This window comes from Gambusia affinis, linkage group LG01 (assembly GCF_019740435.1).
Source record: "Gambusia affinis linkage group LG01, SWU_Gaff_1.0, whole genome shotgun sequence".
Classification (NCBI taxonomy): domain Eukaryota; kingdom Metazoa; phylum Chordata; class Actinopteri; order Cyprinodontiformes; family Poeciliidae; genus Gambusia; species Gambusia affinis.
The window spans coordinates 41743868-41756899 of NC_057868.1; the positions used below are offsets into that span (position 1 = coordinate 41743868).

Genomic DNA, 13032 nt, shown 5'->3' on the forward strand with positions numbered 1-13032 from the left:
CACACACACAAGACTCTCTGCTGGTAGATAAAATCATCTGCAGCTTTAAAAACCCAGATTCGTCTCGGATCCTTTTACTTTCGGATCAGGATTTTGTGTTTGGGTTTTCTGGATCCCGGGTGGTACTGGGTCAGTACCAGTTCTGTCCACTTTGACCGATTTAAACCCCCAGTGTCAGAATCATGCTGCTGACGGTTCTGGGTTAGGACTCTGTTGATTTGGGTCCATCACAACAGAACCAAGGGTTGATTGGTTCTGTTGGGGGTTAGCAGCAGATCTGGTCTGGTCTGGATCAAGTCCGTTAGCTGTATGTGACCCAGACTGGTGGAAACCCGAAGGTCGACCCTGCTAGCTAATGCTGCAGCTTTAAAAACCAGGATGATATTTAGCAGAAGCTAATGCTAGAGTGCTAAAGCAGTCCTGCTGTGGGCTCACAGCCGGCGGTGAGGATGACGGTGTGCTGCCTTTGTCCTTGGTTAATGTTTACTCTTGGTGCCTGAATTGTTTTTAGTGGTGCAGAAAATGATTTTGTTTGTTTCAAAGAAACTCAACTTCACTTTTCTCTTTGTTACATTTTCCTGTCTTTGTTTCCATTTTTAAAAAAATGCTAATAAAACACAAAATCCCCATAGAGCTACATGGGAATTTCAGATTTAAGTTTTGGTGTTATACACTTCATTTTATGAAAATATATTTAATATACTATACAACAAACAAACGTCTGCCCCTTCAAAATAAGAGTTTTAATATTATTCAACCGTTTGAAGATTTCTCAGCAGTAGATAACAGAAACTTTACAAAAGAGCTGAGTAAATTAGAACAGGGTAAGCTAAGTGTGCTAAATCTTTTCAAAGTTATCACAACGTGCTAATCTAGATGCTAGCTCTGCTGTTAGCAGATTAGCGTAATGTGCTAATTGGTTTCAACAGCGTGAACAAACTCCAGGGGTATTTGAGGTTCTGGTAACAGAAACAGGAAGGATTTGATTCTAATTGGCCCTTTAATCAGTTAGCTAAGCTGCTAAGCTAGATATTAGCTCTGCTAGCACTACTGGAAGTGCAGAGGGAACCAAACCTGAACCGGTTCCGAAGTCATATATGTTCTAGTTCTGGTTTCTGACCCGGTCTCTCTCTCTGTGTCTCTGCAGTCATGGATCAGTGAAGCGGATCTTCATCGGACCTGCAGCATCTCCTCCTCCTCTTCCTCTCTCGCTCCACCATGCTCCCTTCCTCTCTCTCCTCTCCTCTTCCTCTCCTCCTGCTCCTCTTCCTCCTCCCATCCCTCCTCTTCCTCCCAGCCCCGCCCTCCCCGCCGTCGGGCCGTGTCGAGTACCGGGCGCCCGACGCATCCTTCACCCACCTGGCGGTGCACCGACGGACGGGCGAGGTTTTCGTGGGCGCAGTGAACCGGGTGGTGAAGCTGAGCTCCTCCCTGCTGGAACTGAAGAGTCATGTGACCGGGCCGGTGGAGGACAACGCTCGCTGCTACCCGCCCCCCAGTGTCCGCGCCTGCGCCCACCGGTCAGTCCCCGAACCGTCGCCGCCGTCGCCGGCCCGCCTCACCCTCTGACCTCTGACCTCTCTGCCCCCAGGCTGGAGAGCACGGACAATGTGAACAAGCTGCTGCTGGTGGATTATACTGGGAGCAGACTGGTGGCCTGCGGCTCCATCTGGCAGGGCGTCTGCCAGTTCCTGCGGCTCGACGACCTCTTCAAGCTGGGAGAGCCGCATCACCGCAAGGAGCATTACCTGTCCGGCGCCAAGGAGCCCGACGGCATGGCAGGTAGGGGCCGAGGAGCATGGCGAGACACCCGGTTATCTGAAGCAGTCTAGGAAACCCGGCCTTTGGATCCAAACAGCAACTTTTGAGAATCACAGCGATATCGTGAATTCTTCTCTTCAGATGGGCGCTTCAATGCTCAAACATTTACTTCCTGTCGCTAAGCTGCAGCCGTATCCCTGCGCCTCCTCCTGACCAGCTGGGTCGGCGCCCCCCGGAGGCCTGGAGGTTCTCTTACTCCTTTTCCTCTCCCTCTGCAGGCGTGGTCGTCGGGGAAGATGATTGGATGGAGGAGACCAGGAGGAAGAAGCCGGTGAAAGGCAGCAGCCGGCTGTTCATTGGTGCCGCCATTGATGGGAAATCAGAGTACTTTCCCACGCTGTCGAGCAGGAAGCTGGTGGCCGACGAGGAGAACAACGACATGTTCTCGCTGGTCTACCAGGACGAATTTGTGTCGTCGCAGATCAAGATTCCATCGGACACGCTGTCCACCTACCCGGCCTTTGACATCTACTACGTGTACGGCTTCTCCAGCCGGACCTACGTCTACTTCTTGACTCTGCAGCTGGACACCCAGCTGACCCAGATGGAGGCCGGCGGGGAGAAGTTCTTCACCTCCAAGATTGTGAGGATGTGCTCCAATGACACCGAGTTCTACTCGTACGTAGAGTTTCCTCTAGGCTGCACCAAGGACGGCGTGGAGTACCGGCTGGTCCAGGCCGCCTACAGGCAGAAGCCGGGCCGGCGGCTGGCCCAGGCGCTCGGCCTGGGCCCGGATGACGACGTCCTGTTTGTGGTCTTCTCACAGGTGAGCTCCCTGCGTCTCTTCTTGTGCTGCCGCGCCGCAGCGAGGGCATGGAACCAGCAACTCTGACCGGGCTGCTGTTTCTGTGTCCAGGGTCAGAAGAACCGGTCCAACCCGCCCAGAGAGACGGTGCTGTGTCTGTTCACCCTGCATGACATCAACCTGGCCATGAGGGAGCGCATCAGCTCCTGTTACCGTGGAGAGGGACACCTTACGTTGCCATGGTTACTCAACAAAGAGCTGCACTGCATCCACACTGTGAGTCGTCGGCAGAATCCGTCACTGAGACCAAAAGGGTCTCTTTCAGGCGAGACCTGGCGCCGCGTCTGTGGCGCCGCGTCTGTGGCGCCGCGTCTGTGGCGCTGCGGTTTTCACAAAGTTTCCTTTTCTGCGTGACGTTGATGCTTTTTGCCATTGTTTCCTGTTTTCCATCGTTTCTGGCCTGACGCAGCAACACGCCGCCTCCATCGTGCTGTGGCGTTGGTCTCACAGCTTCAGGGTCTGATGCTGGCGTTTCTCTGAGCTTGGAGTCCAATCAGATTCCCAGATTGTTCCGGATCCGCTTCGCAGGGTTCTGAACTCGGCGCCTTTGTAGGCGAGGAATGAAGAACGGAGCAGAAGGAAATGTGTCTCAGTGTGAGCTGCAGTGAGGTTATTTTAGGTCGGGGGTAGATGATGTTCGTATTCACGGCGGTAATGGCCTGCAGTTGTTACCATGGCAACCGGGCAGGGAGACTCTGGCAGGAGCGGCGATCTGGGCCGGCCCGGTTCGGGGGTGCAATGGGGGAAGCAGAACCGGCCAATCAGCCTCATGCTGATGAAAGCCATAAAACATCAGAACCGGGGCTGAGCGCTGGGGGCGGGGCTTACGGCCCGTCTGACCCGCTTCCTTTATCAGCAGCAGCAGGGTGTGTGTGTGTGTGTGTGTGTGTGTGTGTGTGTGTGTGTGTGTGACAGGCCCATTCTTCACTAAGCGTCTGCAGCAGGCCGCCGTCTGTCCTCGCTCTAGGTGTGTGTCTGTGGTGTTTCCACCGACTCCCTTCAGGGAGAATCCGGCGCTGTCAGGACTTCCTAGAAGTTACTGATTGTCTTTCCCAGTGCAGCTGTGGTTCATTTACTTTTGCAGATGTTCTGATTCCATGTTTCATTTAGGCTGCTTGCAATTCACACATTTCCCTCAAAACAAGCAAATGGAATCGATGAACATAATCCTGACATCTTGTATAGAAAAACTGGTAATGAGAAAATAAGAAAATTATGGTTAAAAAAAGAAAAACCTAAACTACTCAACCAGTTCACAAACATTCAAGCAGCACTGTACAGTGATGATCATGTGCTTAAAGAACCAGAATTAAGAAGTCAGAAGAGTTTCCAGCTCTTATTTAACAATATTAATCCACTACATCAGATCAGAGAGCAGATTACAGGTTTATTGCTGCTAACATTTCTTCAGCTAGTTAATAAATACGCAAATACATATTTATTATTGTCATGACCGGGTGGTTACACTTTAATGTAATAAAACATAACGCTTTGTTATAATGTTGAAATATTCTAAAACAAAACTAATTGATTAGCTAATCTAGGCTAACACGAGCTAAGCTACATTAAAATATGCTAAATTAAGCTAATTTGAACCAGACTAATATAAAACAAGTTAAGATATGTTAAAATGCATTAAATGAAGATTAGCAAGATCAATCAAAGTTAAAATAATATAATCTCAAACTATGACAAACTGACGCCTGGTAAGAGGAATAAATTAAGATAAATGAGAATAAACTAAATTGGATCAATGATTTAGTTTGCACTCAAACTAAATCTTCATTGAAGTTTATGTTAGTTCATTTATGCAAATGAAGATGATTTACACTAGGAGTATATAAGATAAAAAGTTCATTTAGGCTCAGAAAACATTAAATGTAGACAAATCAAGATGAGCCAAGGCCATTAACTACCCTAACTACGAAGATAATATATTAGCGTTCGGAATGTTATGCTAGGATAAAATAAACAAAGCTAAGTTACACTAAATGTAAAGATACCATACCATACCATACCAGCTTTATTTATAAAGCACTTTAAAACAACCACAGTTGATACAAAGTGCTGTACAATCCAAAAACAAAAACACAACAAAATAAAAATAATTGTAATTAAAAGTAGTTTAAAAACAAAGACATACACTTTAAACTAGATCTCACTGGTGTTGAAAGCCAAGTTAAATAGATGGGTTTTAAGACGAGCTTTAAAAGTGGACAGAGAAGGGGCCTCTCTGACCTGCAAAGGTAAGTCATTCCATAATTTGGGGCCCATAACAGAGAAAGCCCTGTCCCCTCTGAGCTTCCTTTTTGTTCTCGGTACCTCCAAGAGCAGCTGATTTGCTGACCTGAGGGACTGATGGGGTATGTGGGGATGAAGAAGCTCAGTGAGGTAAGCCGGGGCGAGATTATGCAATGATTTAAAAACAAACATAAGAATTTTAAAATGAATCCTAAAATATACAGGCAGCCAGTGAAGTGAGGCCAGGACAGGGGTCACATATAAGCTAAGGTTAGCTAATATTGTGCTTATTAATGTAAGCTGTTAAAATAAGCTAAGTCAAGATAAGTCCAGAAAAGCTATGCCAGGAAATGCTAAAGCAGTGATGTGTATGTTGCATCTTTTCGGGCCTGATACTGCCTCTAGTGGCATGGGGGTGGTAACACAACTAATATAATTACATTAATAAATCAGAATAGCACAACGTCTTTATTATTTACCGTTAATTTCAGTATTACTGGCACTGTAAAGATAAATTATCTTATAAAACACCATATTTTTTCCTTTTCTTAAGGATGTAGAGCTAATGGAAAGGCCGCACACAAAGATAAATAATTCTCACAGCGACTACAAGTTATTCCTGTGGTTCATAGAGCTGCACAACCAGCGCTAACACGGTGGGTTTTAAGCTCCTACCTTGATGTAAAGTTCTCCAAAGAAACATGATTCCTCACACGAAGTTGATGTACAGCCACACGCTAGGTAGCGTGTGGCTGTACATCAACTTGTAGTCGCTGTGAGAGGTGCGTTGAGGAGCGGTGAGAATGATTTATCTTTGTGTGCGGCCTTTCCATCTCACCACACTGCCCAGCGTGTGGCGCTGTCGCCCTGTAAAGCTCATGTTTGTGTTCCCGGTTGGTCGGAGCGTCATCTTGCAGGTTCAGCCGGTGAGAGCTTCACGCGTAGTCACGCTGCTGGATTTATATTATTTTAAGTATTATTTTTCCAGTTACACGATGCAACAAACCATATCAAATGCTTTGTCCACTAGTCAGAGTTCATGTGAGATCTGAAAATCTCATCCCTTAAAGTTGAGCAACCAAAACGGTTTCTGTGACTCTTTTCAGGTTGGTCAGTTAATCTGCAGCATTAGCAGCATTGAATTAAATCTCAGTTTGTTGCTCATCTCTGCTCAGTGCAGCAGATTGAACTCATCCTGCAGGGCCGGTCCAAGGCTGCATGAGGCCTGGGGCAGAATCTGATTTATCTTGCTGCTAAAACATCAGCAGCTCTAACAGCTTCTGAGTTGATTTAATCTGGGAGGAGGGAGGAGATTAACTGGCCAACCTGAAAACAATCGGGTATAATTACAGTTTATTCATTTGTATTTGTGAACAAATAAATTAAACTCAAAGATTAAACTCACAGCATCAGATTGTTGCTATGGTAACAAAACAATTTAACTTTCAATATTGTTCTTTGAACTTTCACAAAGTAAACTTGCCAACTCCATAAAATCCTACATTTAAATGTTAAACAATTTAAATCTTTTAATTTATGTTGAAACCATTAAATCAAATTCAGCAGCTTTGATCATCTCAGTAAATAAATGTTACATTTATAAATCTTAAATGTTGACATATTAACATTTATGGCCCCTGAAGCCCTGGGGGCCCGATGGAGCCGCTGACTTGATTTGGTTTAAACAAATTGCAAATAATTAATATTCATTTTAATTATACTTTTTGATTTGTTGTTCAGACTAGTTTAAATAGTTTCTCTGGAGATGTTTTCCAGTAACATTTAATGACCCAGTAATATTTTTACATTTCCTGTCTAATTAACATCTTTAATAGTAAAACATGGCGGACCGACCGCCGGGCTCAGCAGCTTTACTGGGGGAAACCCTGGTATTGTTTTTACATCTAAAATAATTATTTCCCAAATAAAGTTTAACTAATTGTGGATCCCTTTAAGCTTTAAAAACTTATAACATCTGCAACCTATTTTTTTTTATTAATATCAATAAGTATAAAGACACTGTAACGGAAATGATCATGAGATGAAACTGAGTGGATCAGACCTGAAAGCAGCTGCTGTAGCTTCTGGATTTATTCTTATTTTAATTTGTTGTTGAACTGAGGAAGTTACTGAAGGTTCTCTGTGGAAGAAGAAGAAGAAGAAGAAGAAGAAGAAGAAGAAGAGCTGTTGCTAAGGTTCAGAGTTTCCTGTGTGGTGCAGCGCAGCTCTAACTCGGTAATGACAGGGTGTTAGCCGACCTCTAGCTGGGTCTGCACAGCCTTTAATAACTCGTCTCCTCCCTGCTTCATTCTCTCTGAACTGTGGAAGGAAACCTGAAATTTACCAGGAATGTCATCAGCCTGTTCCTGACATGAACCTCCAGCTCCGCCTGCAGAGAAGCAGGATCATCTCTGGACGACGGCTCAGAGAAGATGCACTTTGCTTCGCTGCACACGAAGCTGCACGGACCTGGAGGTTCCTGGAGCTCCACTGGTTCCTGATGTTTCACACAGTCGCTTCATATTTAAACTGATGTTTGTGTCAAAACCAGTCTGGCGTTTCCAGAGTCTCCTGAAATTCTCTGAAATCAAAAACTTAAACGACATTTAACTCTAGACATGGAAAACATTTTAAATATTCAAAATAAATAAACAAAAACTGAAACAACAATAATTAAATAAGATTATGAAGTTTGTGTAATAAAAATTTTGTTTTAAAAACATTATCATTCAGCCAGGACAGGAAAAACAGGCAAAAGGGGCAGGTAGTGCAAACTCACTTTGAGCAGCATTTTTCATAATGGCGGCTTGTTATTGTTATTAAATGGGAGTCACCCTGACCCTAACCCTCCATCATGGAGCTTGTTTGAATTTGTCATGCCATTGATGGATTTATTGGTCATGGTGGCAGGAGGGGGAGGGTCTCCCAGCCTGCATGGACGTCACCATGACTCCTCCTAACATCTGATCCTGGTTTCTCCGACTTCATGTCTCCACAGCCAAAGCAGATCGGTGATGATTTCTGCGGCCTGGTGCTGAACCAGCCGCTGGGAGGCCTGAGAGTGATCGAGGGACAGCCGCTGTACGAGGACCGGACCGAGGGCATGGGCGCTGTGGCCGCCTACACCTACGGAGACGACACCGTGGTGTTTGTGGGAACCCGAAGCGGACAGCTGAAGAAGGTAGGAGGCATGGAGGGATGGAGCAGGACGGATGTCTTCCTGCTGCGTTTTAGACTTGTGGTCCTGGAGAAATGTCAAGGACACGTTAGCTGAGGGAGTAGCAAGCTGATTCTAGCAGACAGAGAAGTCGTTCCCTCCTCTCTGAACCAGGTTGGACAGAGCCGATGGTTCTGTTCCGGTTGGATCGGGTCGGGTTAGGGTTAGTATAACCCAAGCAGCTCGACGTCTTTGGGTTCCAGGTCTGTTTCCTGCAGCTGCTTCTAAGTCCTGCCCAGACCTCTGATGTGCCAGGAGACCCTCAGCAGCTCTGCCAGGTTCTGGTTCTGGTTCTGGTTCCTCATCAGATGGTGATGATGTTTGGCTGAGGAAGTTCTGGAAGTTCTGTCAGCAACCTTAGAGGAGCAGCAGCCCAAAGGCTGTTCAGGAGTCCTACAGAATCCGGGTTCTGCTCTGATCAGCCAGAGACCCGCTGCGGCCCGCCGGGTCTGGCAGCAGAACAAAGACCGTCCTTACACTCTTCCTCCTGGGATGCCCGGGCTTCCTGCCCCTCCCATCCTGTGACATCACTCTGCCTGACCAATCAGCTGTCAGATCAGCCAACACCATCGGTCCATGGAAATGACTCAAAGCGGGTCCCACTTGCTGCAGCCGGGCTTCTTCTGGCACCGAGCTGGAGACGAACAGAACCTGACAGGAGGTCCGATCGGGCCTGGAGCGGTTCTGATTGGAGCTACAGCTGCACTCAGAGGCTGGAAGAACCTCTGCAGGTCCAGAACCAGAACCAGAATCTTTCTCTTCATCATCATCCTCACAGTCATCATCTTCATGATGGACCCGCTGCGTCCGCTCGCTGTGATTGGTTGGTGCCGCTTTTATAGGTAGATGTGAGAACCTGTGGAGTAGAATCAGGCTGTTCTGGTTCTGATCCAAAACCAGGAGCCGGGCTGCAGTTAGAGCCGAAGAAGCCAGACTCGGTGCTTTGACGTAAACCCGCTCTGATTGGTCTGAGTGCAGCAGCAAGCTGCACACCTGGGCTCTGACACACGCACACACACACACACACACACACACACACACACAGAACAGGAAACTGTCTCTGCTTAGCCTCCGTTGAGGACCAGCTGGTGTTTTTGTTTTGATTGTATCTAAATTAGATTAGAGACGATTTACTGTTGCCGTGGCAACAGAGCAATCATCCTTAACCCACCCTAATCCTGGGTTGATGGATCCAGTCCAAGTTTGTGTCTGGCACTAAGGCAGAAAACGTCCTGCAAATGAACAAGAGAATGAAAACTAAACATGGGAGAAGAAGCTGTTCCTATGTGGTTCTGGTTCTGTTGGACCTGCTGCTGTTCATTGTTTTGTTGCATCCCATGACAAGAATTGTTGATGTTCTCCAGGTCTGCTTACCCATCTTCATGTTTGACTTACTGAGTAATAAACACTCCATACACCAGCTTAACAACAGTAATAACAATGATAGTAATAATAACAATGTAATTACATGTAATTAGTTAAAGGCAGTTGATCTTAATGGCTTCATTCTGGGGCAGGAATAGACTGGAGACCAGATTTCAGCTCCGATTCGCCTCCCAGGATCCTAAAGGACTCTGGGAACTGCAGCTCTGAAGCTAGAACAAGCTTTGAATAAACCTTGAATAAACCTTGAATGAACCTCGAAAATAACTGTACTTGAGTAAGAATAGTACTTAAGAAGTTTCTATCCAAGAAACGACTGAAGTAGAAAGAAAGTAATTTGGGAAAATGGCCCAAAAAAACATTTTACCAAATAAATACTAAGTAACATCTGATTTAATATTATAAAATTATGTCATCAGTCAAAAAGTTCAAAGTCATGTTAATTTTGGAACTGGAAAGACTAAACTGAAAAGTGTTTGGGAATGTTATTTTTACTCTCCACCTGAATGGAGTGAAGTGAATTTGAATCATGTGGATTGGATTTAGAGCTGGCTTTATTTGTAATTTCTATACGATAAAACTTCTCAGATCTACATTGATAGACAGATCTATATAAAAATATGCCCCTTGTTTTGGTCCCATACTGGTATGACTGGTACCGGCTCTCTCTCTGCACTGAAAGCTCCAGCCGTCCTGACGGAGGTCGTTTCTCAGACGGCTGGTGTTAGAAGTGAACAGATACTTTTGATCCATTTTCTGTTTTGGACAGAGTAAACCTGAAGTCCTGACAGCCGCGTCTCACTCTGCTGTTAAAGCCTTAACGCTGCCTAAAAAGGCGAGCGAGTGGCTCATCTCTGCAGAGTGGAAGATCTTTGTCCCATCATCTGTCCCTGTAAGAGTCTCCGCTGTTAGCTAACGGCTCTGGAGCTGTCAGTGTGCGCTGCAGTGATTTACTCTGTTTATCTGACTGTTTGACCCCCCCCAGAGTGTGTGTGTGTGTGTGTGGCTGGCTGCCAGGTTCTTTCTGCTGCGGTTCTGTTTGTGTATGTTTCCAGTAATTATTTAATGCAGCGGCTTGTTACTCTGTTTTCCTTTTTTGTTGCAGCTGCCACAGTAATAAATAGAGGCGTTTTTGAGGCACCTTTAAACGCCTACGTGTGTGTTTGTGTATGTAGTCATGTTTTTCATTAGGACCTTTTCTGCTAGAATCAGTTATCTCCTGAAGGCAGCTGAGCCTTTCTGACCAGAGAAACCCCTGACGTTTATGTACCAAATCCCACTTCTCAGGTTCTGGTTCCGTCATGTGGATCAGATCTGGGTTGGGACTGTACTGGCACTGGTACCAGTTAGGCCCAGATGGAGTTCCTGAAACGAGTGGAAGTCAATAGTAATATTTAATAGGGTTAGAGATACAAGTGTGTGTGTGTGTGTGTGTGTGTACACTTGTAAATGCGTCTGTTCGGAGATCACAGTAATTAACAGATAATATGAGGACTCCTGTGGATACGGGGACATTTTCATTCGACCTGGTTTAGTTCAGGATGAGAATCACTGAACAGTGAATTTTGTCTTTTATTGTTTATGTTCTGATAATAATCAGATAAATAGACTCAATTGGTAAAGAACATTTATAGTATTCTTTATAGAGCCGGGACTTTAACTAGTTAATATAAAACCACATTGCTCCAATCTGAAGGTTGAAGAACCTGAAGTACAGATTTAAAACTATAAACATGTTTGTCATTAAGCTCTGATGCATATTTTTTCAATATTTTAGCAGAATAAAGGGTTTTGAAATGAGAATATTGCTAATCTTGTTTATGTATGCTTTTTTTAATGAAAATGCAATTAGTTTAAGACTTAGGTCACCGGGGCCCCACTCTGGAGCCAGGCCTGGAGAGATGGGGGGGTTTGGGGGGGTCTGGTGTCCGGGCTTTTTCCCCGAAGCGGAAACATGGGCCCACCACCCATAGGAGGGGCCAAAGGGGTCGGGTGCATTGTGTGATGGGTGGCGGCCGAGGGAGGGGGCCCTGGTGGTCCGATCCTCGGTTGCAGAAGCTCTTGGGACGTGGAATATCACCACTCTGGTGGGGAAGGAGCCGGAGCTAGTGTGTGTGAGGCTGAGAGGTTCCAGCTAGAAATAGTTGGTCTCACCTCGACGCATGGCTCTGGTTCTGGAACCAGTCTCCTTGAGAGGGGCTGGACATACTTCCACTCTGGAGTTGCCCAAGGTGAGAGGCGTCGTGCAGGAGTGGGCATACTTGTTGCTCCCCATCTCGGCGCCTGTATGTTAGGGTTTACCCCGGTGAACGAGAGGGTTGTCATCGTTTCATCGGATCTGTGGCCGTATGTCTTGGACACTCGGGTGAAGAGAGGTGCAGAGCTGTCCACTGACCACTACCTGGTGGTGAGTTGGCTCCGCTGATGGGGGAGAATGCCGGTCAGACCTGGCAGGCCCAAACGTGTTGTGAGGGTCTGCTGGGAACGTCTGGCGGAATCCCCTGTGAGGCGGAGCTTTAACTTCCATCCCCGGCAGAACTTCGAACACGTTCCCGGGGAGGTGGGGGACATGGAGTCTGAGTGGACCGTGTTCCGTGCCTCCATTGTCAAAGCGGCTCATCTGAGCTGTGGCCGCAAGGTTGTCGGTGCCTGTCGTGGCGGCAACCCTCGAACCCGTTGGTGGACACCTTTGGTGAGGGAAGCCGTCAGGCTGAAGGAGTCCTATCGGGCCTTTTTGGCCTGTGGGACTCCGGAAGCAGCTGATGGGTACCGGCGGGCGAAGCGGCATGCAGCTCGTGTGGTTGTTGAGGCAAAAACTCGGGTGTGGGAGGAGTTTGGAGAGGCCATGGAGAAAGACTTCCATACGGCTTCGAGGTGATTCTGGTCCACCATCCGGCATCTCAGGAGGGGGAAGCAGTACAGCACCAACACTGTCTACAGTGGGGATGGTGTGCTGCTGACCTCAACTCGGGATGTTGTGGGCCGGTGGGCAGAATACTTCGAAGACCTCCTCAATCCCACCAACATGCCTTCCATTTTGGAAGCTGAGCCTGGGGACTCTGGGTTGGGCTCTCCAATCTCTGGGGTCGAGGTCGCCGAGGTGGTCAAAAAGCTCCTCGGTGGCAGGGCCCAGGGGGTGGATGAGATCCGCCTGGAGTTCCTCAAGGCTCTGGATGTTGTAGGGTTGTGTTGGCTAACGCGACTCTTCAATATCGCATGGACATCGGGGGCAGTTCCCCTGGATTGGCAGACTAAGGTGGTGGGCCCCCTGTTCAAAAAGAGGGACCGGAGGGTGTGCTCCAATTACAGGGGGGTCACACTCTTCAGCCTCCCTGTCAAGGTCTATTCGGGGGTTCTGGAGAGGAGGGTCCGTCGGATTGTTGAACCTCGGATTCAGGAAGAGCAGTGTGGTTCTGGTTCTGGTCGTGGAACAATGGATCAGCTCTACACCCTCAGCAGGTCCTGGAGGGCTCTGGGAGTTCGCCCAACCAGTCTACATGTGTTTTGTGGACTTGGAGAAGGAGTTCGACCGTGTCCTTCGGGGAGCCCTGTGGGGGGTTCTCCA

The 13032-nt window shown here is 47.2% G+C and overlaps 1 protein-coding gene across 1 annotated transcript in view; it reads left to right on the forward strand.

Moving 5' to 3' along the window:
• plxna3 (plexin A3) overlaps positions 1–13032 on the forward strand; it is a 54486-nt gene that overhangs the window by 11344 nt on the left and 30110 nt on the right. Inside the window, exons 2-6 of the mRNA XM_044115123.1 lie at positions 1148–1520; positions 1592–1782; positions 2040–2587; positions 2678–2842; positions 7866–8048. Of these exons, the coding sequence (XP_043971058.1) occupies positions 1219–1520; positions 1592–1782; positions 2040–2587; positions 2678–2842; positions 7866–8048 (1389 nt within the window). The 5' untranslated portion in view covers positions 1148–1218. The remainder of the gene's footprint in view (positions 1–1147; positions 1521–1591; positions 1783–2039; positions 2588–2677; positions 2843–7865; positions 8049–13032) is intronic.